Here is a 27,445-nt window from a genome sequence, read left to right as displayed (position 1 = left end):
TTTTTTTTTTTTTTTTTTCAGAATCACATTTTGATATGGTTGTGACTTGTGAGAGATGGGACGTGGGAGAGGGAGAAACTTGAGAGGATGGGGGAGTATTAAATCTTAAAAACCAAGGAAAACAAAAATTCAATTTTAATTAGTTCATTTTTTTTTTTGAGGAATGATAAACTGAAGGGTGCTCTGCAAAAATACCAACTACAAGGGCGCCCTATTGGTCCTTTTTTAAAAAGTACATTTATTGTTCTATTTGTCTGGCCACTTTCATACATTGTTGTTCCCTTATTTATGCACTTTATTGGGTTTGACCAATGGGGGCGCCCTGGTAGCTGGTTTTTGCAAGGGCTCCCTTCAGTTTGTCACTCCTTTTTTTTCTATATTTTTTACCGATGTGATACAATGGGTCAAGCATTTGATCGCTGATTAAAGGTCGATTGGTTGTCCAGCAGGTGTCTTTTTAGAAATTTTCAACTAAATAAACAGATGAAAATAAATCAGGACCAGAAATACTTTTAGGCAATGTTTGGATGCCAAGAAAAAAATTTCCATGGAATTTTACTTTATCAAGTGTTGAGGGCTATGGAGGTGCATAGTAGGAAAGAGTCGAGAAAGGGCAAGAGCGGGGAGCATATAATTTCTCGAGTGAAAAAGAACTTAAAAGAAGGGGAAAAAAAACTATGGAAAATGATATCAGTACAACCATGTTTCGATATTTTCACTAACTCATCTTGTCCTTTAGTATTTAAAGGGCGGCCAAATGGTCATTGCAGTTCCCAGAAAGCTCTCACAAGCATATTAAAAACCAAAAGACAAGCTGGGTTTGTGCAATTATTAAAACATGGTTGTGCTGATATAATTTCCCAAAACTCAAACATAAAATACAATATATTTTTTTCTTTCACTTCTTACCCTCTCCTCAGCCATGCGAGCTCAAGTCTTTTCATCTCTCCTCCCTAGCCCGCTCTCTCCACTTGAGAAACTAATAATTCGTGGAAAAAATTCGTGGTTGCCAAACATGGCCTAAACTTTTCCCTGCAAAATTTGTTACAAAAATAAAATGCAAGCTAGCATAAAGAAATATTTGAAGGAGTTCCTTTGTTTTAACTGAACAAAACTGACAGCCCATACCTGTCGTCAACATGTTTAATTTCAAAATCAGATATTTCGATCAGAGAAGATAAATTCCATCTACAGAGAGCAAAATACTACGTAAAGGCAGAGAAGCTCATGAATATTCTGTATTCTTCTGAGTAGTATTTCGTCTTTCAAACAACAGTGCAAAAAATCATAACCAAAGGCGAAGAAGATACAATATAATTCTATAAGGAAGATACAACAGAATTAGATCTGTACAAAAAATACCTTCCATAATATCAGAGCATTCAACCTTGACGGGAGCGGCTCCTCGGCAATCAATTTTCGCACTCAAAATCATATGAGATCAATGCCATTTTTTTTTCACTCTTATGAGGTGGTCAATTGCATCAATATCGTCGTCCCTTAAAATTTGTAAGCGGAATTAATAAAAGTCAGGGCTGGACTTTCACCAGCTCTATTTAGAGCGCAAACCTGGGATGTTCTTGAGGCCCATCTTGCCGAGGATGAGCTTGGGTATGGCGGGGGGGTTGTCAAGCCCCATGCTTCGGCTGAACTCGTTTGCTAGCTCCACGAGCCTGACCTTATCTCGGCTGACGTTTTTATTGGAATTGTAGTAGCCAAGCCATGCTTGATACGCTGCTTCTTTGTTCTTCATCTCTACTTGAGATAATGCTCTTTCTACCTGCTTGGACCCACAAAAGAATCGATTATTATGTTATGCTTTAATAAGAGCACAACCTTCAAAAGGAAATATCTATAGGAAAACATGTACATATAAATGAGAAATTGCAACAGTTTAATATCCATTTCCTTCGCCAGCACTCAAGAGTATGTACATAAAACAAAGCAAAGTTTTTCTTCCTATTTTTCGGGCATTTTCAACAGTGATTTCCCCTAAATACATTCAATTTGAGATTTTATGGCATGTGAGTTTTGATGGACACTAAATTTCACTTGGAAGCGTAGGATTGTTATGATGAAATCACATAATAGTATGTTATGTGAGCTTTATTTGATGCCCCGCTTAATGTGTTTCTACAATTTTTCTCTTTGATGGGCAAAAAAAATTACGGTGTTTCTCCAAATTTTTTCCAAATTTTCTAGATGGCCGCAGTTTAGGTTCCTTGATTGATTAACTTGTTGAAGATGTTGAACCACCAACCACTGTGACAATACGAGAGGAGAGATGAGACGTCTGATGTTTTTTTTTTTTTTTTTGAATGGTAACAGAAGTCATTAAAAGAAGACTGAGAAGGTCCCCCTACAAGAACAAAGACACAGATACAAACCAAGAAAGACAGATACAACCCCACAATTATACAATTAGGGCGGTAAAATCAAAAAGCTCTAAAACCTGCTTAGAAACTCCATCTTTTGCCAACTTATCTGCCATAGCATTAGCAGATCTTCTCGCATGCTGATATAAAACCGAAAGCCCTTCCGATATGTCTTTTATCTCATCAAAGAAACGGAGAAATCTCCACGGAAGAATCAAAGTGCCCCTGAGCCATCTTATAACATTAAGCGAATCACCCTCTACAATGCAACTGCCTAACCTATTCCTTTCCATACACAAAAAGCCTTGATGAACTGCTCTTACCTCTGCTTCACTCGAATCAGCTGTTCCGATCGGACCAGAATAAGCCTTAACGACCTCTCCGGCGCAGTCTGTCAGGACACCCCCTATCCCAGCTGGGCCAGGATTACCCAAACTAGAGCCATCAAAATTTAACTTCAAGAGTCCATCAGGGGGAGGACGCAAGGCCGGAATAATAACATCAACCTTTTCCTTACTATTACAGACTACTGTCCAACCCTCCCACAGTTCGAAAGCCGAAACAAATTGGAAAAGCGGAAGAGCCCTAGCCCAAGAGATAGTTAACGCAATGGCCTTGATAAACAAAAAATAAAAAGATTTAGCTTTACCTTCGAAGGCTCTATTATTCCTTTCGATCCACAGAACCCACAAAGTGGCCATCAATGAGAGCCACCATAAAGCCTTTCCTTTTTTCCTCCATGGATTACAGGGCCAGCCTTCAAATAAATCTTTAAGAGTAGAAGGAAAAACCCAATCCATTCCAAACCTTGCTAGAATCCTACCCCATACCTCACAAGCAACTTTGCAGTGGATGAAAATGTGATCCACCGACTCCCCTGATTCGATACACAAAGCATAATGATCAATAATTAGCATATTCCTCTTTCTCAGAAAGTCCATCGTTTGGATCCAATCGCATATCGCTGGCCAGCCGAAGAAACAAACTCGTGGAGGAGCCTTGATTTTCCATACCCTTGCTACCATTGGATTTTCCTGATAAGGAATCAGGCTCTTATAAAAAGACTTAACTGAAAAGAAACCGGAAGAATCTAAAACCCATAGCCTTTTATCCACCCCTGATAAACTGATGTAAGTCTGTTCAAGGACCTGAAAGAAACTGAGTACCGAAGGCATTTCTCTATCAAAGAAATTCCTCCTAAACAGAGGTTTCCAAATAACTTTACCAGCTATTCTCTCAAAACAATTTTTCACTAACGCTGACTTATCACCAGCAACTAAAAAAAGATCGGGGAATAAATCTTTTAAAGGGGAAATAAAGCACCATCGCATGGACCAAAAGGAAATCCTGTCGCCAGAATACACTCTATATCTGACACCTCGATCGAAACTGGAACTTAAACGGAGAATATCCCTCCAAATTGTCACTCCAAGTTTGCAAAAGCAGTTTAAAGAAACCCAGTTACCTGATGCAACACCATATTTTCCTGATATTACTTTAGCCCATAGTCTCGATTGCTCCTCCCCGAACCTCCATAACCATTTCCCCATTAATGCTTGATTAACCTGCTTTATCCTTCTAATACCGAGGCCTCCTCCTTTGACTGGCTTGCAAACATTATCCCAGCTAACTAAAGCCAAAAACCTCTTCTTCTCCGACCCCCCCCCCCCCCCAAAAAAAAAAAAAATCTTCTCTGAATCTGTTCAATACGCTTAACAACATTCATAGGACATTTAAATAAAGATAACTGATAAATGGGAATATTACACAAAACTGCCTTAATCAAGGTTAACCTTCCTCTTTTAGAGACCAACTTCCTTTTCCAAGTATCTTTCCACAATGGGATCCCATGCACATTTGAGAGGTCGTCCCATCCCCAAAGGAAGGCCCAGATAAGAAGAAGGCAGCCTTTCCAATGGGCAACCCATGAGATTGGCTAGGCTAGAGGCTTCTGCCTCTTCGACATTCACAGCATACAACCTTGATTTTGAGAAATTTGATCTTTGCCCTGTTACTATTTCATAACATCGGAGAATCGCCTTAAGGTTGAGAATCTTCGAGACCTAAGGGGAGCTAAAAAGTAACGTATCGTCCGCGAATTGTAAATGTGACACCTCGTCCCATTCTGGCTACACTTTACCCCTGAGACCAGACCCAACGATCTTCCTTTCTCCATCAGCAGACTCAAAGCTTCAGCTACAATCACAAAAAGAAAGGGAGATAAAGGATCCCCTTGGCGTAAACCTCGCGAAGATTTGAAAAAACCTTTTGGAGAGCCATTAATAAGAATGGAGAACCAGGCCGAAGATAAACAACTTCTAACCCAACCCCTCCACTTAATACCGAAACCCATCCTTTCAAGAAAATAATCCAAACAGTGCCATTCCACTCTGTCATAAGCTTTTTCCATGTCCAACTTGCAAATAACACCTTCCTCACCTGATTTTGCCATCCAATCCACCATCTCATTTGCCACCAAAGAGCAATCCAAAATTTGTCTCTGACTAACAAAAGCACACTGATTCTCGGAGATAATAAGAGGAAGGACCACCTTTATACGATCCGCCAATACTTTTGACAAAACCTTATAAAGACAACCCACAAGACTGATAGGCCTAAAGTCAAAAACTTTCACAGCACCTTTAACTTTTGGCAAAAGAGCAATAAAAGTGGCACCGGTTCCTCTTTCCAACTCCATACCATCGTAAAATTCTCGAAAAAATGACAATATATCTCCCTTCACATTCTCCCAACAAGCCTGGAAGAAAGCGAGGCAAAAACCATCCGGCCCCGGAGCTTTGTCACGATTCATCGAAAAAACCCCACACTTCACCTCCTCCTCCGAAAAGGGCCTTTCCAAAACCGAATTATAATTCTCATCAAGAGATTTAAAAACCACCTCATCTAGCCTAGGCCTGACTAATTCTTCCGACGAATATAACGATCTGTAATAGTCCACAATTTCCTTGGAAATCACATCTTTGCTGAAAGATAAAGTTCCCTTAACCTCCAATGCCTCGATTCTATTGTTCCGCCTCCTAGCACTTGCAATGCTGTGAAAGTAAGCAGTGTTTTTATCACCTTCTTTTAACCAATTTACTCTGGACTTCTGCCTCCAAGATATTTCTTCCTGTAATAGAAGAACTTTGTGTTCCTCCTTTACTTTTCCCAGATTATTCAAATCCTCCTCTGAAGCTAACCTTTCCTCGTCAGCCAAAGAAATGTCCTTGATTCGATTTTGTAACCATAATTTTCTCTTATAAATTGCCCCTAACCTTTGGGAGTTCCACTCTTTGAGTCTCTTTTTCACAAATCTGAGTTTCTCCCCTATAATAAAATCTGCCGCCCCTTCAACCTTGCAGGATGCCCACCATCCCCCCATCATCTCATCAAATTTCGAAATTTCTAACCACGCTAAATCGAACCTGAACGGAGAAGGACCCCAGGAATCCAGTCTTGGATCCAACAAAAGCGGGCAATGATCAGAATCGGAATGAACAAGCGCCTTCTGGCACACTTCCGGGAAGAGGGATATCCAATCGGGGCAAAACACAAACGATCTAAACGACTTTTACTGGAATTTTTGGACCAAGAAAATTTAGCCCCCATCATTGGAATATCAAACAATTCATTCTCAGCAATGAAATCTGAGAAATCAACCATATTCTGAGTAGTTCTTCTACACCCCAGCCTTTCTTCGACACATCTAATTTCATTAAAATCTCCCCCCAAACACCAAGGATGATCCCATTTACTTCGAACTATAGTTAGTTCCTCCCACAGCTTTCGCTTCTCCACCCTATCTGTAGGACCATAAATATCGGAGAAAGTAACCACTACCGCTTCTCCCACCTTTCTGAGAACTATTGAAACAGAAAACTGGCCTAGCCAAGAATCTTGGATCTCCCATTTTGATTGATCCCACATAACTATTATGCCTCCTACAGCTCCAACTGCATCCAAAGATAAGCAATCCCAATTCGCATTTCCGCCTAAATTTTTGACTATAGCTCTGTTAACTACCCCCATCTTCATTTCTTGGATACATACTAAGACCGGCTTATTAATTTTTACTATTTCTTTGACCTGAGCCTTTTTTTCTAAAGACCCCAAACCGTTTTCATTCCATGATATCATCTTCATGAAAAATCGGATGACAGAGGTACACTTCCCCTAGGGCAATTTCTTCTATGACCCCTTGCATTTCAAACATCCTGCTTACTAGCTGCAAAGTCTCCATAATTCACATCCGATTTTAATTTTGCTAACTCCCGTAACAACTTCCTGACCCCTTCAATACTTGAAGGATCTGAACAAATCCGCTGATCCATTTCTCTACCCTCCGCAACTCTGAACATAGTCCTCAGTTGATCTTCCGGTCCTGAATAAGAAAAACCCAAAACTCTGCCAGTGGAAATGATATTGTTCACAAAAATCTCTAAAATTTCAGATTTAGGGTCAACCCAGGAAATGGGTCTTAGATTTTTCCTCCACTCCTATGACTAAAGCTAGGCTATCCTTTTCAGAAGTGGCTCGGGTGGGTGACTCACAACCTCTATATGCTTCCTCATCCATATTCTCCCATCTATCGATCTGAGCAAAACCAACCGTCGGATGACTGGAACAAAGAGAATTTAGGCCCTGCTCTGTTGATTCCAACCATAATTGACCATGACAAACGCCCTTGAAAGAATCAAAACCCCTGCGGGCCTCCCCGAAGTTTTGAACCGATTCACTTGGAACAAGAGAAAGATTGCCCTGTTCTGTAGATTCCAACCCATATTGACCCTGACCCACCCCCTGTAATGGAATAAGACCCCCTTGATCATCTCCTAAACTTGGCCCATCATGGGAAACTTCAGAAAAATCGTCGGAAATGTTGACAAATAGACGAGAGTTTCCAGAAGTGTCCTTGTCGCCATGCAACACAATACTAGATTCTGGATGCTTGAGAAAAGGCTCGACAGATACCGACATCCGAATCAACGGTGAAGATGGACTGCACGCACCGCCTTTTAAAAATCCATGATGGACTTCAACCCTTTTCGATGACCACGCCACCTGAAGAGGCGAAAGCCTAGCAATATAATTTTCGGGAAAGCCCATTACATTTCGCGGGCTTCGGGAATCCCACAAAGCAAGATTAAAAGATTCGGACGGAGGGGGACTCTCCAATCGAATCAACGGAGATGCAACAGCATAGGGAGTTGAAAAGAGAAAAGCTGTTTTCCGCCGAATGGGAGAGCATTCACCGCGCGACACGTCACCCAGCCACTGTAGCCCAGAATCTTCGTACATATCGCTTGACACATTTTTCAAATTTCTCACGCTATCACTGTCAATAGGAGACACGTAGCCGGGTTGGTGAAAAGAGGAAGAGGCGCCTGTTAGCCCCACTATTCCCTGTTTGCTACCAAGCGCCGCCATCTTCTCCGACGGACCCATTCCATAGCAACTGAGGGAACCCGACCAAGGTTGCTGAAATAAAGCTGTTGTTTCCTCCGATTGTCGAACATTGTATACAGAAGGGCGAGTGAAATTTCTTGACGCCATCACCCAATATACTGTCTCATCGAGACGTCTGATGTTCGATTCGATGAGAGAGCTTCAGGCCATGCATTCAACTTTTCCTTCTCTTTAAAAATTCACGCTTTAAAAGATTTTGGAAATAGGTTACTGGCTTGGGCATTTACTTACCCGCTCAGCTAGTCATTTCATAGAAAGGACAACAGGCAACTTTGGGGGTCGAGACTTCTCACCTCTGTATGAAGATTCAACATCACAAAAAAATAAAAGGTTACCAGCCCTTTCATTTCAATCTATTCCATTCTGCTGAATAGAATGGCTGTGCAAGGGTGATGAATCTTCATCTGTGGTTAAAGCTAGACACCCTATTCAGTAAACCATATGGACATGCCAACATGTTCAACTTTCCAAGGTCTCTGGATCTTACATCCTGTGTGTGCCCCCCAGGCCCACAGGTATGTATGTTCTAAATTACATTATGGTTTGGTTACTGAATGAAGAGAAATGGAAACTAAATAAAGTACTCACTTTCTTTCTGGTGTCTGGATCAGTTGGAGGGAGTGAAGCCTTTGTTATCGGCAAATCCTTGACACTAGATAAGAAGAAGTCCTCCCATGGTGCTAACAACAATATGCCATTCCCTTCTTTGCCTTTCCGACCAGTTCTACCAAGTCGATGGATATATTGTTCTCTATCAGCAGGTACACCTAACTGCAATATCAATAAAAGTCAAGGGGAAGATTCAATAACCACGTTAGCAAAAACAAGTCATGAAGTTATGAATCTCAGCTGGGATTGTTCCAAATATAGCAGCTCAGCAAAGCAAAAAAAATACAAACGAAAACACATCCCAATTTCATGGCTGGGTGATTTCTAATCTTGCTGAGAATGTGATTTCTATATTTAAGGTGTTTAGATTACATGTCCCATCCAACTCCTGTAAAAGAATAGCTATTGTTTGTTAGGTTTTTTCATGTCCTCAGAAAGTAACCAACTATCCACGGAAATGTTACGTATATACCCTCACACACTGATGTGAGGTTCTATATATCTCTCATGATGACTTGATATCAAGAAGAAGACAATTTTAAATCTGTAACTGTTTTCTTATTTTTTACTCTTTTTTGAATGGCAACTTTTTACCATTTTTATTTAAGAAAACCTATAAGAAAAACTTGATGAGAATAATATCAATAAATTATTGAGATAAAAACCAAAAAAAAAAAGAAAAATTAGGGATTTTAATTGCCTTCTTCTCAACATGAAGTAATTGTTACTATTATTGAGGAATTGTCGCAGTTCTTGTCTCAAATGACACCAGATTCAGCAACAGTAGAACAAGGAGAAAAAAGGGAAAAAGAGAGACCAATGAGGTGGAGACATTTAGAGAGAACAACAGCGGACTTGGTGTCAAAGCTGATGACTGAATTGTGCATTGGAACAAAGATCCCTCCTCCAACCCCACACACCTTCCAAAGCCGATCCCATAAATCCTATAACCTTTGCCAAAACACTTCTCCAGATGAACTCCAGTTTCTGAAGTCAAAGCAATCTTCAACCCATCATATATATATATATATATATATATATATATATATATATATATATATATATATATATATATATAGAGAGAGAGAGAGAGAGAGAGAGAGAGAGAGAGAAAACGGTTCCTACACATGTGTAGATAAGTTATCTACACACTAGTTTAAAATACAGTGGGGGCCACATTATTTGGGTGATCCAAACCATTCATTTTTAAGGCCCTCACATAGATAGGGTCTCCACAAAAAATCAGATCCATAGGATCATCCTAACCATTCGAACTGTGGAGGCAAAAAATGGACTAATTTGTGAAGGTTTAAAGACATCCATTTTACCTCCACAAATCGTAGGGTTGGGATGATCCTATGGATCTGATTTTTTGTAGACACCCTATTTATGTGAGGGCCTTTAAAATGGATGGCTTGGATCACCCAAACAATGTGGGCCCCCACTGTATTTTAAGCTAGTGTGTAGAGAACTCTCTACACATATGTGTAGGAACTGTTTTCTCATATATATATATATATATATATATTATTTTTTTATTTTTTTTTGATGACGTAGGATGTCCCCACCCCCTTCGGGAGTAGGACTATTCAACCCATCATATATCATCAAAACAAAGACAAATAGAGTTATTTACAGTCAAATAGAGCTATTTACAGGCCAGTCTCTCTACACTTGCGATCTGGATATTTTGAACAATTTTGGGTTGTTCGGTTAGGGTTGTGTCTAGTGGTCTAAGATGGGGATGGATTGTGTTTATAGTTGAAGAGGAACAAGAGGGAGAGAATTGTAGCCAAGAAACCAATGAAAAGATAAATGAGGAATCTCCAGTTCCCATGGCGGCCAAAAAACGATATGCCTTTCTGGTAGATGTCTCTCCCTGTCTTTCAATGGTCGATGCAAGAGGAGAGGAGAGGCGTTTTGTGCGCGCGCGCGCACACACACACAGAGATGGCACAAGAACATAAGAGGGGGTGAGGAGTGAGGGGTGAGGGGTGAATTGGCCCAGCCCGTAGGCTCTCACAAAACACCAAGTCATGTGCTCATAATTAACGGGCGAGTAGACGTCAATCTCCATAATACAACTTAAGGAAATGTTAATCAGCACTAATATCATGTCCTGAAACAAAAGTTAAATAACCTACGAATAGTCACATCACACAATTGTACTGTCAGAAGAAAGGTTATTTTACCATCCAAAAAAAAATAGTTTTTTTTTTCCCTTTTGAAATGGCACATGTATTAATAATAGAGAGGGGAGAAAACGTCGAGACCGAGCTGGTCAAAAGTACAAATGAGGAACAAGGAAAAGGAGCAAAAGAGCAAAAAAAAAACGTAGGCCAATGGATTTTGATTTCTAAAGCAATACAAATCATGCACCGAATCACCTGTATGACGAGGGTGACATCTGGATAATCAACTCCACGTGCAGATACATCAGAAGTCACAAGAATGAGGCCTTTAGACTTTCGGAACTCATCAGAAACCCTGGTTCTGTAACTCTGTGGCTTTCTAGAGTGGATCTCCCGCACATTCAGGTTCAACTCGGCAAGAAGATTGGCAACGAGTCTTGTGACCATTGCAGTTGTACAAAATACAAGAACCTGCAATTGTCTCAAAACAAACCAAGTTGTAAATTAAAAAAAGCCTGGAAGGGAATGCAAAATAGATTATGATAACATTAGCCAAAATAATAATGTCTACCTTATAGTCAACATCCTCTGAAATATGTTCTGTCAGAATACCATAAAGTATTGAAAAATGCTTGTCTAGTGGAGCGACTAAATGCATCTGTGTCACCTGAATCACGACCCACATTGAAGTATTTAGAGATAAAGGAAATGAATGGTCTGCAAATTATCTTTTCACTCACACAAATGGTTAGTATGAATACCTGTGAGTGTGTCTCCTCACTACCCTCTTCAACGGTATTAATAAATTCATGGTCTCTTTTCAAAGCAATGTGACAAATTTGACGGACCTGTATATCAACCAGCATATTAGAGCTTCTTTAAGCAACATAAAATTTACCTTTCAAAAAAAAATTACAAAATGTAAAATGGAAAGTTACCTCTTCTGGAACTGTAGCGGAAAATAGAAGTGTCTGTCGCTGCTTTGGAACAGCAGCAATGATTTTCTCAATATCTTTTCGAAATCCCATATCCAATAAATGGTCAGCTTCATCAAGTACCAACACTTTTACACCCATTAGACGAGTTGCGAATCCTGGTGTATTCTCAATATGATCTTTAAGCCTTCCAGGTGTGGCTACAAGAATCTGAGGATTAAAATTAGTGGGAATTAGTATAATAAAGTCCGAGGTACTATTGCAAAATGACATGATTACACTTGTAGTTAGACAGAAACAGAGTAAGAAAAATGACCTGGCAAGGGTTTGCTTGCATGCGTTTTTGTTCTAGAGCTAATCTTGTGCCTCCTATTACAACTTGAACACCAATAGACGAATGATACTTCAACAGTGCATTAGCCTCTGTAGCAGCTTGACTTGCAAGCTCCCGAGTTGGGCATATAATAAGAACGTTTATCGGGGGCCTTTTTTGATCACGGTCAGGAGGAGGCAGTCTTACAACAACTTCAATTGCAGGAAGCTGAAATTGAGAAAAATTTTGCTGTTAGTTAAGGAAAATATCCTCAATTTAGAAATACAGGAGAAGAATGGCATGCCTTTTACCAAAAATGCTACAGTCTTTCCGGTGCCCGTCCTTGCCTTCGCCAAAACATCCTTCCCTACAATATCACAAGCATCACTACCATTACTCTGAAATATGGATCTAAGACACACCAATTGGTTCTTTTATCCCTATAATAGAATTACACATAAAACTTGCCCACGGATTAGGGTCTACAATATCACAAACAACACTACCATTAGTCTGAAATATGGATATCAGACACACTGACTGGTTCTGCCAGACCTATTATGGAATTACACTTAAACTTGCCCAATGCCTACAGATTAGGACTCCTCAAGCAGTCAAAGCATAGCAAGACTCAAATAAGTACAGAAGATTTGACCAGAAACCATTAAAGAATTTAAATCAAACGAGAGAACAGCACATGCTATGCATATACATCATTCATGCATGCTTTTATGACAAAGTTTAGGAGGTAAAATAGAGACAGATGCACAAAGCTATAAATGTAAGGCACTTGAGAGCTACAAACAAATTTACATCTATAAGGTATTTAATAGCTATACAGAAATTTACATTTATAAGGTGTTTAATAGTTAAAAGAAAACTTTAAAATTTTTAAGGGTTCAAAAAACCTCTGGAGACAGTGAAGAAATGTAGCCAAGTCATATGCCCTAAGGAACTTGCCTCAAACCCCGAAGAAATATTGAGGCACATGAAGCATACTCCTCAGGTCTGAGGAAATTGAGGCACATGAGGCCTCACATGTCCATCTAAGATGGCAACATTTTAACTTTAGAAAAAAAAAATTTTCTTTTTTTGAACTTTAACCCATTCTGTGTTTAAGTAAGTGGTTGTACGAAGCCTTTTTTACAAACCAAATCACCATTATTTGACATTTAGACAGGAATTAGTGTTTTCCGAGCAAGGTTTAGAGAGAAATTATTCTCACAGTACTCATCAACCAAATCACCGAGGTCATTGATTGATCATTTATTTTGAAATGGGTCATTGATTGATCATTGTCTTTGTTTTAAGGATAAATGATAATTAACACGAAGATTTTTTCCAAACACTTCAAACAAATGTACAATTCACTTTTATAGTTTATTTATTTCATATCCTGTGATTTCCACTGCATTTAAGTTTTGCAACATGTATAGTTCTTTCAATTCCTATGAAATTGTGAGCAACAGTATAGTTGTGTACCCATTTAGGTGTCCTTTACCAAAGAGAATGCACATGCCTAAGCATCAAAGATTTGATTTTCTTGTTCAGAATGCAATGTTATTCACCAAATGTGGATCGAAAACTACAATCTGGTCAAGTGGTCACGTTCACCATTAGCACTTTCATCCATCTAAGAATTTCTGATACTGGTGAGTTGTGACTAGCCCACTTTTTTCTTAGTGGAATTTTCATCATTGACTGCAGACACATTAGCTCTTGTTAACTGATAACTATAATACAAATCCAAGCATTTTTACTAAATTCTCATAGTGCCCAAGATGATTGAAGTGAAATACATTAAAAGTGACCGTGTCAATGCTTATTTTTCTAGACATTCCAGGCAAATAACAAGTTGAATTCTAAAATTAACTACATTGGGGATTTGGAAACCAAATAATTAAATGTAATACAGTAGATCATAAAGTATTCAACACAATTGGTTGTAAATCATTACAGGAACCAGGATTAAAGAAAATAATTGTATTTACAATTACAAAAATCTAACCATAGAAGTGTTTCCTATAATGCTAACATTAAAAGAAAAAAAAACTTGATCCATACACAAAAAAATTATGCATTCAATCCAGAACCTCAAATTAATTTACGTTCATTAAAGGTTATGAAGTATATTTTAAAGCAATCAACCTTTAAGTATGACGGGCAGAGTTGCCTCCTGCACCATAGTCATCCTATCATATCCAGCTGCTTTAATTCCCTTTAATGACAGGGGAGATATGGAACACTGATCAAACCTGCATGGAATCCATGCAATTAGCGAGGTTAAAGCACAGTTATACACAGTCCAAATGCAAAAAAATGAGTGCTCGGAATCAAAATTTATAGAACATTTGGCAAAAGAATCATAAATTCTTTTTTAATTGCAACAAATTTTATTAAAAAAGGCATCGCCGGGGACCGAGATGGTCAAATACGAGCAAAAATGATTCCAATTTTTACAGATCTTCAAAGAATAAGGAGTCATTTTAGAATCTTGACTGTGCTCGGGAAGATTGGTCAAGATTTTGAGTGAGACAAATTTTTATTGAAGCAAATGATAAAAATCAAACAATTAATCTTCCTAGAACTCATCATTCGGCATGACAAGCTCTCTGAGATTTCTATATATTGTTCGATTTTTAGTATCCATTTCACAAGCAGCATTGACATAAATGAGACAAGAGAAACATATCATAATTAAATTAATTAGCCTCTCTTACACTAGCGATTAATGAGAAAACAATTATGTATGAATCATATGTATAGGATGTTGATCATGTTCAGCAAGCAAAGTGAGTTAAGTAGCAAGTCTAACTGTTAAAGTCAATAATGCGCAGCATATTGACTTCTTGACTGACTTAATGGCATATATTAGGAACATAAACATGAGCACAGCAGCTATTCATAACGATCAAGCTCAAAAACAACATCACAAATGTCATGCTGCTCATGCATGTCTCACTGTGAGTGGCGTACCAGATATATTGATAAATCACGCCTTGCACATAACATAAATAAAAATGCATGTTCTCATAAAATCCTAATTCATAACTACTCACTCCACACGAATAAAGCAATCACATCATGGTAACAATAAATGAAAAAATTTAACTAATAAATAAATTTTCATATTACAATAAAAGGGAAGTATGTCTATAATCCACACAAATACTTGTAAACTCAGACCAAATTCTAATAGAAGATATGTACCCCATTGTTAGTAATGATCTCTTTAGGAAGTATGTATGGCTAAAATCCACATGAATACTTGTAAGCTCAAGCCAAATTCTAGCACACAATTATGCGCATTGCGGAAGCAGAGCGCGGAAAATTCCGACTCTGTTTTCCACTTGTACCCATACAAGTTTACAAAATGATGAAGATGCCCCAATAGGGGTTAAACCCATCCCGATCCTGTCTCTCCCTCTCTCATCTCTCTCGCTCTCTCTCACAGTTGCAAACCCTAGCTCCTACCCCTCCTCCTCCCCGTCATCTTTACCCTAATCTCAATCTCTCTTTCATTTCTGACCTCCTAACCCTAACCCAAAAATTAAACCCTTACCCTAACAGATCCCAGCCACGAAGCCAGAGAAATTCTGTGAAGAAATTACATCGTTCGGTTCTTCAATTACCATTGAGCAGAGGAACACCAGATCTATTATGAAGAGAAGATTGGATCACTGGTTGACAAAAATCAACCTATTTGAGCCCAATGGATCGGCTGTTAGTACTTGTATCAGCGGTATTTTAGTCACTTAATCATCCTTTAAAATGGTATCCGTAGAAAGGCAGTTTTGTCCCAGATGATTATTTTAACAATTGATGGTTGGCATAATCAGATGCCATAATAACCATCAGTTGTTCCATAATCCCAAACGAACAGGGCCTTAGTATGTCTATAATCCACAAATACTTGTAAGCTCAAACCAAATTCTAATACAAGATATGTATCCCATTGGCCATTGTTATGATGATCTCTTTAGGCATAGGAGTTGACTCCTCAAGAGTATTTTCATTCTTTTCAGTGTCAACTTCCACTAAGCTTCTCATGTTGGTCAAAATAATCTGTACCAAAGCTAACATGAAGGAAGGTTGTGGTTTTGTTTGACTTGAAGTTGAGACATATATAACCCTTACAACAATCACTATAGCCAACAAATATCCAGTCCCGCAATGTAGCATAAAAGTAGTATGCATAATCAAGTACTTTTTAAAACTACTCACAGGGATAAGTACCAAGGCCCAAACGTGACAGTGGGGGAAAATATTAATTACATAGACCGCCACTAGAAAGGCTGCTTCTGGAGGCTATGAGAAGCACAGCTGGTAAATATCATCAACAGTGAGTTTCAAAAAGATATATGTATCATCAACAGTGACATTTTGCATTGTGATTTTCTCTAGACCGCTCTATTTTGAGCAGGTGTTTTTTTTTTAATCGAATTTTGAGCAGGTGTATAAGAACATGAAGTTAGAAAAGATAGTCCATTATCATGCAAATGCCCAAACAGTGTAGTGAAGTTACTAGTCTCCACTGCACTCCAAAATTGCCAAACCTTTTCTTGGGATAATTTTCAACAAGATGTGGTGAAAACAATCCTAGAACTCCATAAGCATGCTTCCGAAAAAGTATTCACTTGGCTCTATTACAGTCTCCCACATATAAAATGTGGTATCTTTTACCGGAACAAAACAAGACAAGTCTGGCAGCCCAAACATCCAACTGGGCTAGCCCTTAAGGAAACTTGGCAACTTTAGCAACCGACCTAAGCAATATTTGTGATGTTTTCCATTTCTGAAACCCATGCATATTAAATTCAGATTATCTACAACAAACTGGAGAAAATATTTTACATTCAAGTGTTCATATGATCTTTTGCAGTAAATTTTTTGATGACATTTTAGTACATGTCTGCCTATTTCTTTGCCAGAAAATCATGTGTGCACAACAAGTTTAAAACTCTAAACTTCTCCAAACATTATTACCTCAAGAACAATACGAACCCGTCCACAAAACAAGAACATGAAGTTAGAAAAGATAGTCCATTATCATGCAAATGCCCAAACAGTGTAGTGAACTTACTAGTCTCCACTTCACTCCAAAATTGCCAAACCTTTTCTTGGAATAATTTTCAACAAGATGTGGTGAAAACAATCCTAGAACTCCATAAGCATGCTTCCGAAAAAGTACTCACTTGGCTCTATTACAGTCTCCCACATATAAAATGTGGTATCTTTTACCGGAACAAAACAAGACAAGTCTGGCAGCCCAAACATCCAACTGGGCTAGCCCTTAAGGAAACTTGGCAACTTTAGCAACCGACCTAAGCAATATTTGTGATGTTTTCCATTTCTGAAACCCATGCATATTAAATTCAGATTATCTACAACAAACTGGAGAAAATATTTTACATTCAAGTGTTCATATGATCTTTTGCAGTAAATTTTTTGATGACATTTTAGTACATGTCTGCCTATTTCTTTGCCAGAAAATCATGTGTGCACAACAAGTTTAAAACTCTAAACTTCTCCAAACATTATTACCTCAAGAACAATACGAACCCGTCCACAAAACAAGAACATGAAGTTAGAAAAGATAGTCCATTATCATGCAAATGCCCAAACAGTGTAGTGAACTTACTAGTCTCCACTTCACTCCAAAATTGCCAAACCTTTTCTTGGAATAATTTTCAACAAGATGTGGTGAAAACAATCCTAGAACTCCATAAGCATGCTTCCGAAAAAGTATTCACTTGGCTCTATTACAGTCTCCCACATATAAAATGTGGTATCTTTTACCGGAACAAAACAAGACAAGTCTGGCAGCCCAAACATCCAACTGGGCTAGCCCTTAAGGAAACTTGGCAACTTTAGCAACCGACCTAAGCAATATTTGTGATGTTTTCCATTTCTGAAACCCATGCATATTAAATTCAGATTATCTACAACAAACTGGAGAAAATATTTTACATTCAAGTGTTCATATGATCTTTTGCAGTAAATTTTTTGATGACATTTTAGTACATGTCTGCCTATTTCTTTGCCAGAAAATCATGTGTGCACAACAAGTTTAAAACTCTAAACTTCTCCAAACATTATTACCTCAAGAACAATACGAACCCGTCCACAAAACAAGAACATGAAGTTAGAAAAGATAGTCCATTATCATGCAAATGCCCAAACAGTGTAGTGAACTTACTAGTCTCCACTTCACTCCAAAATTGCCAAACCTTTTCTTGGAATAATTTTCAACAAGATGTGGTGAAAACAATCCTAGAACTCCATAAGCATGCTTCCGAAAAAGTATTCACTTGGCTCTATTACAGTCTCCCACATATAAAATGTGGTATCTTTTACCGGAACAAAACAAGACAAGTCTGGCAGCCCAAACATCCAACTGGGCTAGCCCTTAAGGAAACTTGGCAACTTTAGCAACCGACCTAAGCAATATTTGTGATGTTTTCCATTTCTGAAACCCATGCATATTAAATTCAGATTATCTACAACAAACTGGAGAAAATATTTTACATTCAAGTGTTCATATGATCTTTTGCAGTAAATTTTTTGATGACATTTTAGTACATGTCTGCCTATTTCTTTGCCAGAAAATCATGTGTGCACAACAAGTTTAAAACTCTAAACTTCTCCAAACATTATTACCTCAAGAACAATACGAACCCGTCCACAAAACAAATAAGTTTGACAATAAATTGTTTGTGTGATGGTCTATAGAAAACGGATAATTGCAACTCAAAATCACAAGCATATAAATCAAACAACAAAATTGAGTCAAATTAGAAATTCAAATTTCTACAAGACAATGCTGAATTTCAAGCGCTAAATGCAGAAAGTAGTAACATACCTAGTCTGACTCAGGTAAGAATCGGTTGTTCCGGTCAAAGTCCTTGGTGTTGTCTGTGCACTGTCTTCTTTGGCTGATGCAAGCAATGAATTTGCACTCTTAAACACATCAGTATCACTACCTTCCTCACTCTCTTCACCGCTTAGAATTCCATCTTCAGAACCCGAAGTTATATCCTCGTCATCATCACTGTCTTCCTCCACGACTTGAAGAGCTTGTCTTCCAAAAGCCGTCCTTCCTCCCCGAAAATTGCCACCTTCTCGTCCTTTTCCATATTTCGAATCAGAATCCCTCCCCCCTCTCTTCGTCGGGGGAGAAAATCCAGTTTGGGACCCATTATTCCTCCCTCTTCTTGAAATGATAGCGTCCTCATCAGCCGATTCGCTATCATAATCCCTCGCTCTTCTTTGAATGAAATCATCATCATCAGCCGAATCGCTATCAGGTTGCCTCTTCAAACGTGAAGAACCCCGCAAATTCCTCGACCCTATTGAACTCGAAGAACCCCTCAAATTCCTCGACCCCATTGAGTTTGAAGAGCCACGCCTTTCCCCAATGGGAAAATCATCAGAATCACTATCTCTTCGCCTCTTCGAAGATGAAAATCCCTCTCTTCCACCTCTCTGATCCTTAAATCCCTCTCTTCCACCTCTCTGATCCTTAAATCCCCCTCTTCCACCTCTCTGATCCCTCGTCGACAAAAAGGAATCCCTATCCCTTCCAGTACCCCTACCCCTACCTCCACCTCTACCCCTATCTCTAGTCCTATCATCATCCATATCATCACTTTCGCTACTCAATCCAACACGAAGAGCATCCGTTTTCAGATCACTGACCCAATCACTGAGCTCAGCCTCGTCCTCAATCAGACTCTTCCCTTGCCCGCCTCTCCCGCCGAAACTTCCAATCTGAAATTCTCCTCTCTCCGGCCCTCGGCCACGTGAGAATTCCGGATTCCGACCTGTCCTTCCATTCCTAGACCGCATCGGACGGCTAGAAAACCTCCGAATTCCAGAAACCTCTTTACATTGCACCGGATAGGGTGATTTCGCAGAGAGACATAAGTATTTCATCTTGAAGGGGAAAACCCTAGTGAAAATGGACATTCCACGAGAGGGATGAAATACGGAGCCCAGTTTCGTGCGGGAGAAACCCCCTGCTGAGACTGAGGAGTTGAGCAATCGAAGGGGTAGAAGCTGCGCTGTCATACTAGCTTCGAGAAGAAAAAAAACCCAAACCCTAACCCTAGTTCTTGCTGAAAACTTAAACAAATGAAGAAGAAGATTAACTTGACGGCAAATGAAGGTAAGTTAGGCGTAGTTTTTGGTCCATTTGAATGGAAACTTAGAGAACAACGAAGAAGGGTTCGCTCTTTTTCGGATTTCAGAGAGAGAGATGTGGATGGGATTTTTGGGTTAGGGTTTGGGGTCGCGAGGAAAGGAGAGAGTGTTTTTCACTGCTTTGTTCGTTTTAGGGTTTTGGTAGGGTTTAAGAGCTGCTCGTCGCGATAAGATTTTGGCTCGGCCTATAAACTGCGGAAATGCTAAAAGAAGGTGGCTGTTAGACTCTTTCCTAAAAGTTGCCTTTTGGGGCCCACATTTGGTTTTTGAACATAATCATATCCGTTGATCCTAATGGCAACTAAGATTCCAGCCAATTACAGTTAATACCAACTTGATCGGATGATCTTCGATTCGTGACACCACGAAATATTTAAGATTTCGTTAAGAAATGATAATGGCATGTTTGTTTTTCATTTTAAAAACCCGATTGCGAATCCAAAATTGATTATTGCACTCGAATTTACGAGCTAGGTTCGTTTTGGATTTGAGAATCAATTTTCAGTTCAAAACTAGACTCAAAATTGCGTTTAATAATGCCCCCTGGTTTACTATTGAATAGTCCCATGCCAGTGGTACATGTCGTGTGGGACCAATGATCTCTGCCATTGATCTAGAGAAGACTACTTGATAGACAGCTAAATATTTATTGCATTCAGGCGATCCAATGTAACCAAACCCGCAAAATATCAACCAGTGTTCGTTTCAGATTGTCACAACCGATTGTGAGCCCAATAATTGGTTGGGGGGCTCACAATAGGTTGTCACAATCTGAAACGAACAGGGCCTAAATCCGTCTTTGTCTAGGATTTTAGGATTCAATTTGAGTCCAAAATTGAGAATTGGACTCAAAATGGGGTGTATTCTTCAATTTCAGTATGAGTATTCGTCTAAAATTATTGAGATATTTCGATTGAGAGTAAGAATACCATGCTCGGGTTTTTTTTTTTTTTTTTTTTTCCATTTTATGCAACTGTAACCTTTCATAGAAATAGTTAAAAGAGCCCTATTTTTGCTTTTGCAAATTGCCTTAGACGCCCCCTTTTGTGCTTGTTTAATAAATTAGGGTTGTGCATCTGCATGGGTGAGTGAGCCTATCTCTTTTGTAGGCCTCCCTCCTCCAAAACTCCTTTTCACTTGTACATAAACAGGCTTCTTTGTTTGCTTAGATCGATAGACCGTTGAATAACCCTTAATTATATGTTGTTAGTCCTCAGTTTCAACAGAATCACAATGGTGACTTGGCGAGGGAAAGTGCAATGGAGCTTGCTTGTTCAATGATCCAAACCATTCATTTTTTTGTCGTTGTAGCCTAAATTTGTGGTTTGTAAAATCGACAATACAAAATTGTAAATGACAACGATGCAAAAATCTCTATAAACTAGAAGGTTAGAGCTGTTTAGTGAAAAATGTTTTAGTAGGTGACCCATCCATTGTGCACGAGATTGATAGTTTGAATCACCAAATTTGTGTAGAGAAAGATGGATCTCACGACACTGGAATATTTGCTTCTGAAATAATGAAATCAAAGTTTACGTTTGCCCAAGATTCACAACTGAAGTAGAAGAATAACAATCACCAAGATGTACTTCAATATATACGTTCGAAGAACAAGAATACAACATAAGAACAATAAAAGGATGCCTTCAAAACATAGAGAAAATGGGGCAAATTAGCACTATGCTTCAAACACAAGCATGCACACATGAAATCCTCAATGCAGGTTTCTTTAGTTGAGAATCTATACAAAAAAAGGAAAAATGAGAAAATGGGGATTAGCTTAGTCAATGGAAAATCGAGTTAAAGATCTTGGGACAGGTGGTGGGTCTGAAAAGTGGAGGCTTAATGACTTAAGGAAGTGGTGGGCTTAGAGTTTCAAAGAAGGGTTTGAATTTGAAATAGGAGGAAATTGGGAAATTGAGGGAAAATGAAGCAAACATGTGTGACTCGCATGTGTACAAACCATAGTTTTAAAACTCCCCTGCATCTCCGGCGACTCCTACGAATCGACACCCTTCTACCATGGTTGCGTTTCGTGTTGCACCGCATCCACATTCCGCGTTTCGCCCTACATAGTCAATAAAATCTCCATTGACTCTCCCGAATTATGACCGTGTCAACTCCTTTGACAAAATATTCAGTCGCGTCAGCCGAGTACTCGACTGCGTCGTGCCGAGTCAACTAGGATTTTCTTCAGCCACATTCCGGGCATTCGCATTTTTAAACAACACCGGTACAAAGTAGGCAATACCCTTGAACATAAAATTATATTTTTGCCCTCACAACATCTTTCAAAAATAATATAAAATGAAAACAATACAAATAACCTCCCAAAAAAAAACATTTTAAAATTTAACAAAATGCAGATCCCACAAAAAAAAAAAATAGTATAAACTGGCATTTTTACTACAAAAGCAGAAAAGGGGAAAAATGGACGCACTTCTCATCATAAGTAGAAGATGATATTTTTCCAAGACACTCACCCACTCTCACGTGAGTCACATGTGCTAACTAATTGGTGATCATGTTAAGCACTCATAATTGCCTTGAATGTGAGTTGGCTTCTTCAAGCTATGGCATAATCAAATACGATTTGGATTTTCTCAAGGGAAATGATAAATTCGCCCCTTTTCTTTACATGGGACAGCTAGCTCCAGTGTACTTGGCAATAAGGCCCGTTGAATCCTTCCCACATGAAGTACATCAGCCCCTATGCTGCCATAGATAGTAATTAGATACACTGTAGCTGGCCCTCCCAAGTATAAAAAAAGGGCGGATATATCACTTCCCCTTTCTCTAGAAAAATGATTGAAACCACTCCCACTTCTTTAACATGACAGAAAGAGAAAGCCCAGTGATATTTTTCGGCTACTGATGTGAATTGAAAGGTAATACCTAAAATGGCAAATGGGCCACTTTGTTGTACCTTGATCTAGCTTAATGGTACCAGAGGTCTCACGTAGGTTTTTCTTAAGTAGCACTTGCCATCTTTTTGCAGCCATCAGATTTTTGTTCACCCTTTCACTTTAGGGCTCATTTGGATTGCGGAAATTTCTGGAAAAGTTTGGAAAAGATTTTTTCCACAATTTCTCGCTTTACCATCAGTTGATTGCAAACGAAAAAATTAACTCAAACCACCTCAGTTCAAGTCTTTATGTAGAGGGACCTCCAATTTATTAGCATCAAGGTTTAAAATTTCGGTTTCGGTAACCGTTTCGGACCCCACAAAAAACCAAAATTTGGTAATTTGGTTCCAAATTCCGGACTTAAATTTCAAAATTTCGGACTGAAATTTCTGACTGAAATTTTATAACACTTTTTAAAAATAAATAAATAATGTCATTAAACCGAAATTTTGGACCGAAATCCAATGGCGAAAAATTGAATTTCGGAAATTATCGGTTTCGGTCCACACCGGTATCCGAAATTTCGGATTTCGGTCGAAATTTTAAACCATGATTAGGATATCCCTCTAAAAAGCCCATAACCTCATTTCCTTCAAAATCATGTAAACAAAAAAATCCAAGGAAAGTAATTTTTTACAAAAAAATGTTTTTCTTGCAATCCAAACAAGCCCTGTAATACCGCCACTCCCTTATTTCCAATATAAACACTCCTATCTTACTATCACCCTCTTTCATTAGCTGTTGATAACTTGTAGAGAATTTTAACAGCCTCTAAAAGCTAATTAAAAGAGTATGAAATGAAGAGTAAAGGATCCTTGTTAAGAAATGGGATTGCAGACATCAGTCCCATTTTTTTTTTTAATAGCAAGCAGATATCAATCTCATTACAAGTTATTAGATGGGATTTTTTTGGCTACTAGATGGATCACCATCCACGTGGCTGCTCTACGGTTGAGATGTCGGCCTCGCCGATCGAGATGGGGCAGCACATGGTTTTCTATGTATCACGAGATAAAGAAAATGACCCCTAACCCACCTCATTAGACCACTCATGCATTCCGTTCCAAATGCGTTAAAAAAAAAGATCTGAAAAGCAACAACATTCACTCGTTCAATCCCAAAATGAACTTTTATAAAAGCACACCATAGATTCATACATGTATTTGTTGAATAGTAACTACCACAACACAAAGCGAAAAAAAAAAAAAAAAAAGTGGAAAAACCACCCCATGTCCTTAAAGGCTTAACAACATTAAATGGTTACTGCCCAAAGTTTCAACTTTCAAGGATGCTCAGAGCCAAATTCTAACTACCACACCATATATAATGCTTCACACACGCGCGCACGAGCGCCTACACACACAAGGAACCAAAAAAGTTCTCTGATTACATGTTTGGCAACCATGAGCGGAGTGAGTGGACGAAAAATAAGGAAAGCTAAACTCTATTTTTAGTAGAGTATTTCTTTCCCCTCTCCCACCACTTCTAATATTCCATGGGAAAATTTTCCATGAGGAATGGAAGATTCAAGGGCCCTCTTTTCTGCAAGGGCTGGAGAAGGGCCCTTGAATAGATCCACGTCATTTTTCTATTCAAGGGCCCTTCTCCAGCCCTTGCATAAAGAGGGCCTTGCATCTATCATTCCTAACTTTTTAAGTAGCAAGGACTTGCCAAATTAACTCCGGATCAAAAGAAGGCATCCTTGCCAATGAACAACCGTCGGATTCCGAATGAGCCCCACTCATCTGACCCTCATCCAAGAGATAGGGCGAAAACTCATCTCCTTTACACCACCCCACATCGGATTGAGAGGATGATGACAACATTTCGTTACACCACTCCTTGCCCGAACATGACTGAGATGGGGGGGACTCCTTCCCTTGCTCGTGCCCTCCGCTAGCTTCACTACTTGTACTACTACTAATATTAGGATCTTTACCTTTCCCTTTTCCTTTCTGTTTCCTTAATCTTTGAAAAATCCCTTGAATTTTCGCATCGACAGATGATCTTAGAGTGTTAAGCATGGCACTATCACCAAAACCACACTTAGTTCCATCTATAAGATCAGGGAAATTCAAACGAGCGTATTCTCCACGTAGCTTATATGCTGCCCGATCGTACGCAAATGCGGCCGCCTCGGCCGTATCGTACGTGCCTAACCACACCCTCATCCTATTTTGAGGGAGTCTAATCTCAGCCACCCATTTGCCCCAATGTCTTTGCCTCACTCCTCTATATAACTTCTTCCTACTAGTATTTGTATTTGTATACGAATTCGTAAGTACACTCGTATAGGAAGGGTTATGGATTATATTGGTGGCAGCTAACGGCGTGAGACTAACGGCGCCGTTAGCCCTGCTTTCGTCGCCGAATCTTTGAAGAACATCCCTCTGACGGAGATAGACGGAAGAGCCTAACGGCTCCGGAAGTTGTGGGAGAACGGGATTTGTGGGCGGGAAGTGAGAGAAGATGGAATCTAAAGCGTTCGTTCCTCCGGTTATTAGGATTTCCGACAGTGATGAGCGAATGTCCACGTCACTGGAGAAGGAAAACGGAGTGCTTGTTTCGGCCATGGAAAAAGAAAAAATTGCTGACGTTGCACGGATTTTCTAACGGAATCCGGTGACGGAAAATAGGGAGATAGAGGCAAAAACAGAGAGAGAGAGAGAGAGGGTTGGGATGATTTGCAGATTGCACTGAAAAATATGAGTGCGAAAAGGAACTAAAAATCGATCCTTTTCAATTCTGCAGATCAGGGAAAGGAATTCTAAAAGTGTAATTAGTAGTAGAAACGTCTCAGATCTAGGATTCCAGAGAAAGCTACCTCGATTAAAAGTTAAAAAGATCGGGAAAAAGAAACAAGAAGATTCCGAACAAATGAACAGAGATTTATCCAACTGAACCCTAAAACAACCGATGAAATCGATGGATCAATGAACAGATCAAAGAAAAAACCGAATCTGTGAGGAGAAAGCTCGAGATTAATGAGTGGATTTCGAAGTAAAGGGGGAGATGGGATTGGAGATTTAAAGTCTTGCAAGAAAGCGGAAGATTTGGGGATAAATTGGTGAAAATTCTCGGCGCAAATGGGAAGAGGAGCGTAGAAATCTCAATGGAGAAAACGAGGAGAGAAATTTTAGACGATGAAGATTTTGTTTGAGAGGATCTCAGATTTCTTCTATTCTTATCTGCCTCTCTGCGTTTCTGCTTCTCTGCTACACCCCCTCCTGTTAATTTATAAGAGGCTCCCTTTTTTCTACCTAAAATACCCCCATTACTTCCTCAATATTAGCATGTGGTCTGATTCTAGCCAAAATTACCATAGTAATATGTTATGTAGTTATGTAGATGAACAAAGTACTGTGGTATGCCATCTTTCGCAAGCCAATGAGAAAAAATATTAAAGGCAAACATATGCGTGGAAAGATACCAAAGTAAAGTAAAGTAATAACCTACCAAAAAAAAAGATACCAAAGTAATAGGTGCGAGTCACTCACACTCTCTCTATCTCTCTAAAGTATGGAACTTAGAGCTTAGTAACAAATATCATCATGAATTTGAATTTATTGCATTTTTTATTACAAAAAAGTCATTTTTTTATCTAAGGAATATTACCATGAATTAGAATTTATTACATTTTTTTTATATCAAAAAAATCAATTGTTGATCTAATCTAAAATTTAGGGAATGATAAATTCGCACCCTTATAGGACAATTCGCACCCATTTAAAGGAGGGTATGTGCATGGTTTTAAATTTCGAATCAAATCCGAAATTTTGGATTTTGGTGGAGACCGACACCAAAATCGATAAAAACCAAAACGGTCATTTATTTCGGCTGAAATTTTGGTTTTTCCGAAATTTGACCCAGAAGATCTGTTTTTTTTAATATTAATTTAATATTTCACCGAAATTTCGGTAATTTTGGCTGAAATTTAATATTGAATAAAATATTGGTTTCGGGTTTTGTACTAGATTTTGACCAAAATTTTGAAATTTTAGGGTCCGAAACCAAAATTTTAAACCTTGGGTATGTGACAGATTTTAACCTCTTTTAAAGTCAATTCATGTTAAAGGTGTGCAAATCATCCTACAGGGGTGCGAATTTATCATTGCCCAAAATTTAGTGTAATAATTTGATCTTTCACCATAAACTATAGGCAACCATGGCCCGCAGTAATGCAGTTGCAGATTGGCTCGTGTTGAATAAGAGAGAAATGAATAGGGGTGACTTCACCTGACTGAATATCAACTTATCAAATCCATGCAATGCTAAAGTATATAGATAGTATCTCTCCAATTGCCACCATACGTGTTCCAATTCAAGTGCCTAGTAAAAAAGCAAAGAAAGCATAAGAATGATACTTTGGTAAAGATCATGATAGAGTTGACTAATTCATTACAGAAGGAGAACATTTTCTTTTGTTATCAATAGGTGTAGCCCAAGAATCTCCTCTCAGGTTTAGTTGGGTCTAGTGTATTGCACTGCCTTTTATCAGAAAGAAAAA

General features: G+C 38.8%; 2 protein-coding genes across 2 annotated transcripts; both read right to left on the bottom strand.

The window, feature by feature from the left end:
• Positions 1-1,212: 1,212 nt before the first annotated feature.
• On the bottom strand, positions 1,213-20,212 carry LOC143860556 (DEAD-box ATP-dependent RNA helicase 31-like). The gene is made up of 10 exons (XM_077371246.1): positions 18,693-20,212; positions 13,979-14,085; positions 12,142-12,197; positions 11,834-12,058; positions 11,521-11,727; positions 11,344-11,430; positions 11,154-11,249; positions 10,838-11,053; positions 8,430-8,612; positions 1,213-1,780 (listed from the first exon to the last, which is right to left on the bottom strand). The coding sequence occupies exons 1-10, from the start codon at positions 19,898-19,900 to the stop codon at positions 1,553-1,555; spliced, it is 2,613 nt and encodes an 870-aa protein (XP_077227361.1). The 5' UTR covers positions 19,901-20,212; the 3' UTR covers positions 1,213-1,552.
• A 3,836-nt stretch (positions 20,213-24,048) lies between these two features.
• Positions 24,049-26,146, bottom strand: LOC143860619 (Integrase-type DNA-binding superfamily protein). Its single transcript, XM_077371353.1, has one exon. It carries the CDS (start codon positions 25,509-25,511, stop codon positions 24,591-24,593), a length of 921 nt encoding a protein of 306 aa, XP_077227468.1. The 5' UTR covers positions 25,512-26,146; the 3' UTR covers positions 24,049-24,590.
• Positions 26,147-27,445: the final 1,299 nt, after the last annotated feature.

This window comes from Tasmannia lanceolata, unplaced genomic scaffold (assembly GCF_043159265.1).
Source record: "Tasmannia lanceolata isolate RefF3 unplaced genomic scaffold, GAP_Taslan_0.1 ptg000037l, whole genome shotgun sequence".
In the NCBI taxonomy this organism is placed as follows: Eukaryota; Viridiplantae; Streptophyta; class Magnoliopsida; order Canellales; family Winteraceae; genus Tasmannia; species Tasmannia lanceolata.
This window is presented reverse-complemented; position numbering and strand designations above follow the sequence as displayed.

Excerpts from the sequence above, each read along its gene's own strand:
- LOC143860556 (XM_077371246.1), bottom strand. The coding sequence starts at position 19,900 with ATGACAGCGCAGCTTCTACCCCTTCGATTGCTCAACTCCTCAGTCTCA. Across the intron at positions 11,054-11,153 it reads CAGAGGATGTTGACTATAAG|GTTCTTGTATTTTGTACAAC; the intron begins GTAGACATTATT and ends AGACAATTGCAG. Across the intron at positions 1,781-8,429 it reads ATCCAGACACCAGAAAGAAA|GTAGAAAGAGCATTATCTCA; the intron begins GTGAGTACTTTA and ends GGGTCCAAGCAG.
- LOC143860619 (XM_077371353.1), bottom strand. The coding sequence starts at position 25,511 with ATGGCCGAAACAAGCACTCCGTTTTCCTTCTCCAGTGACGTGGACATT.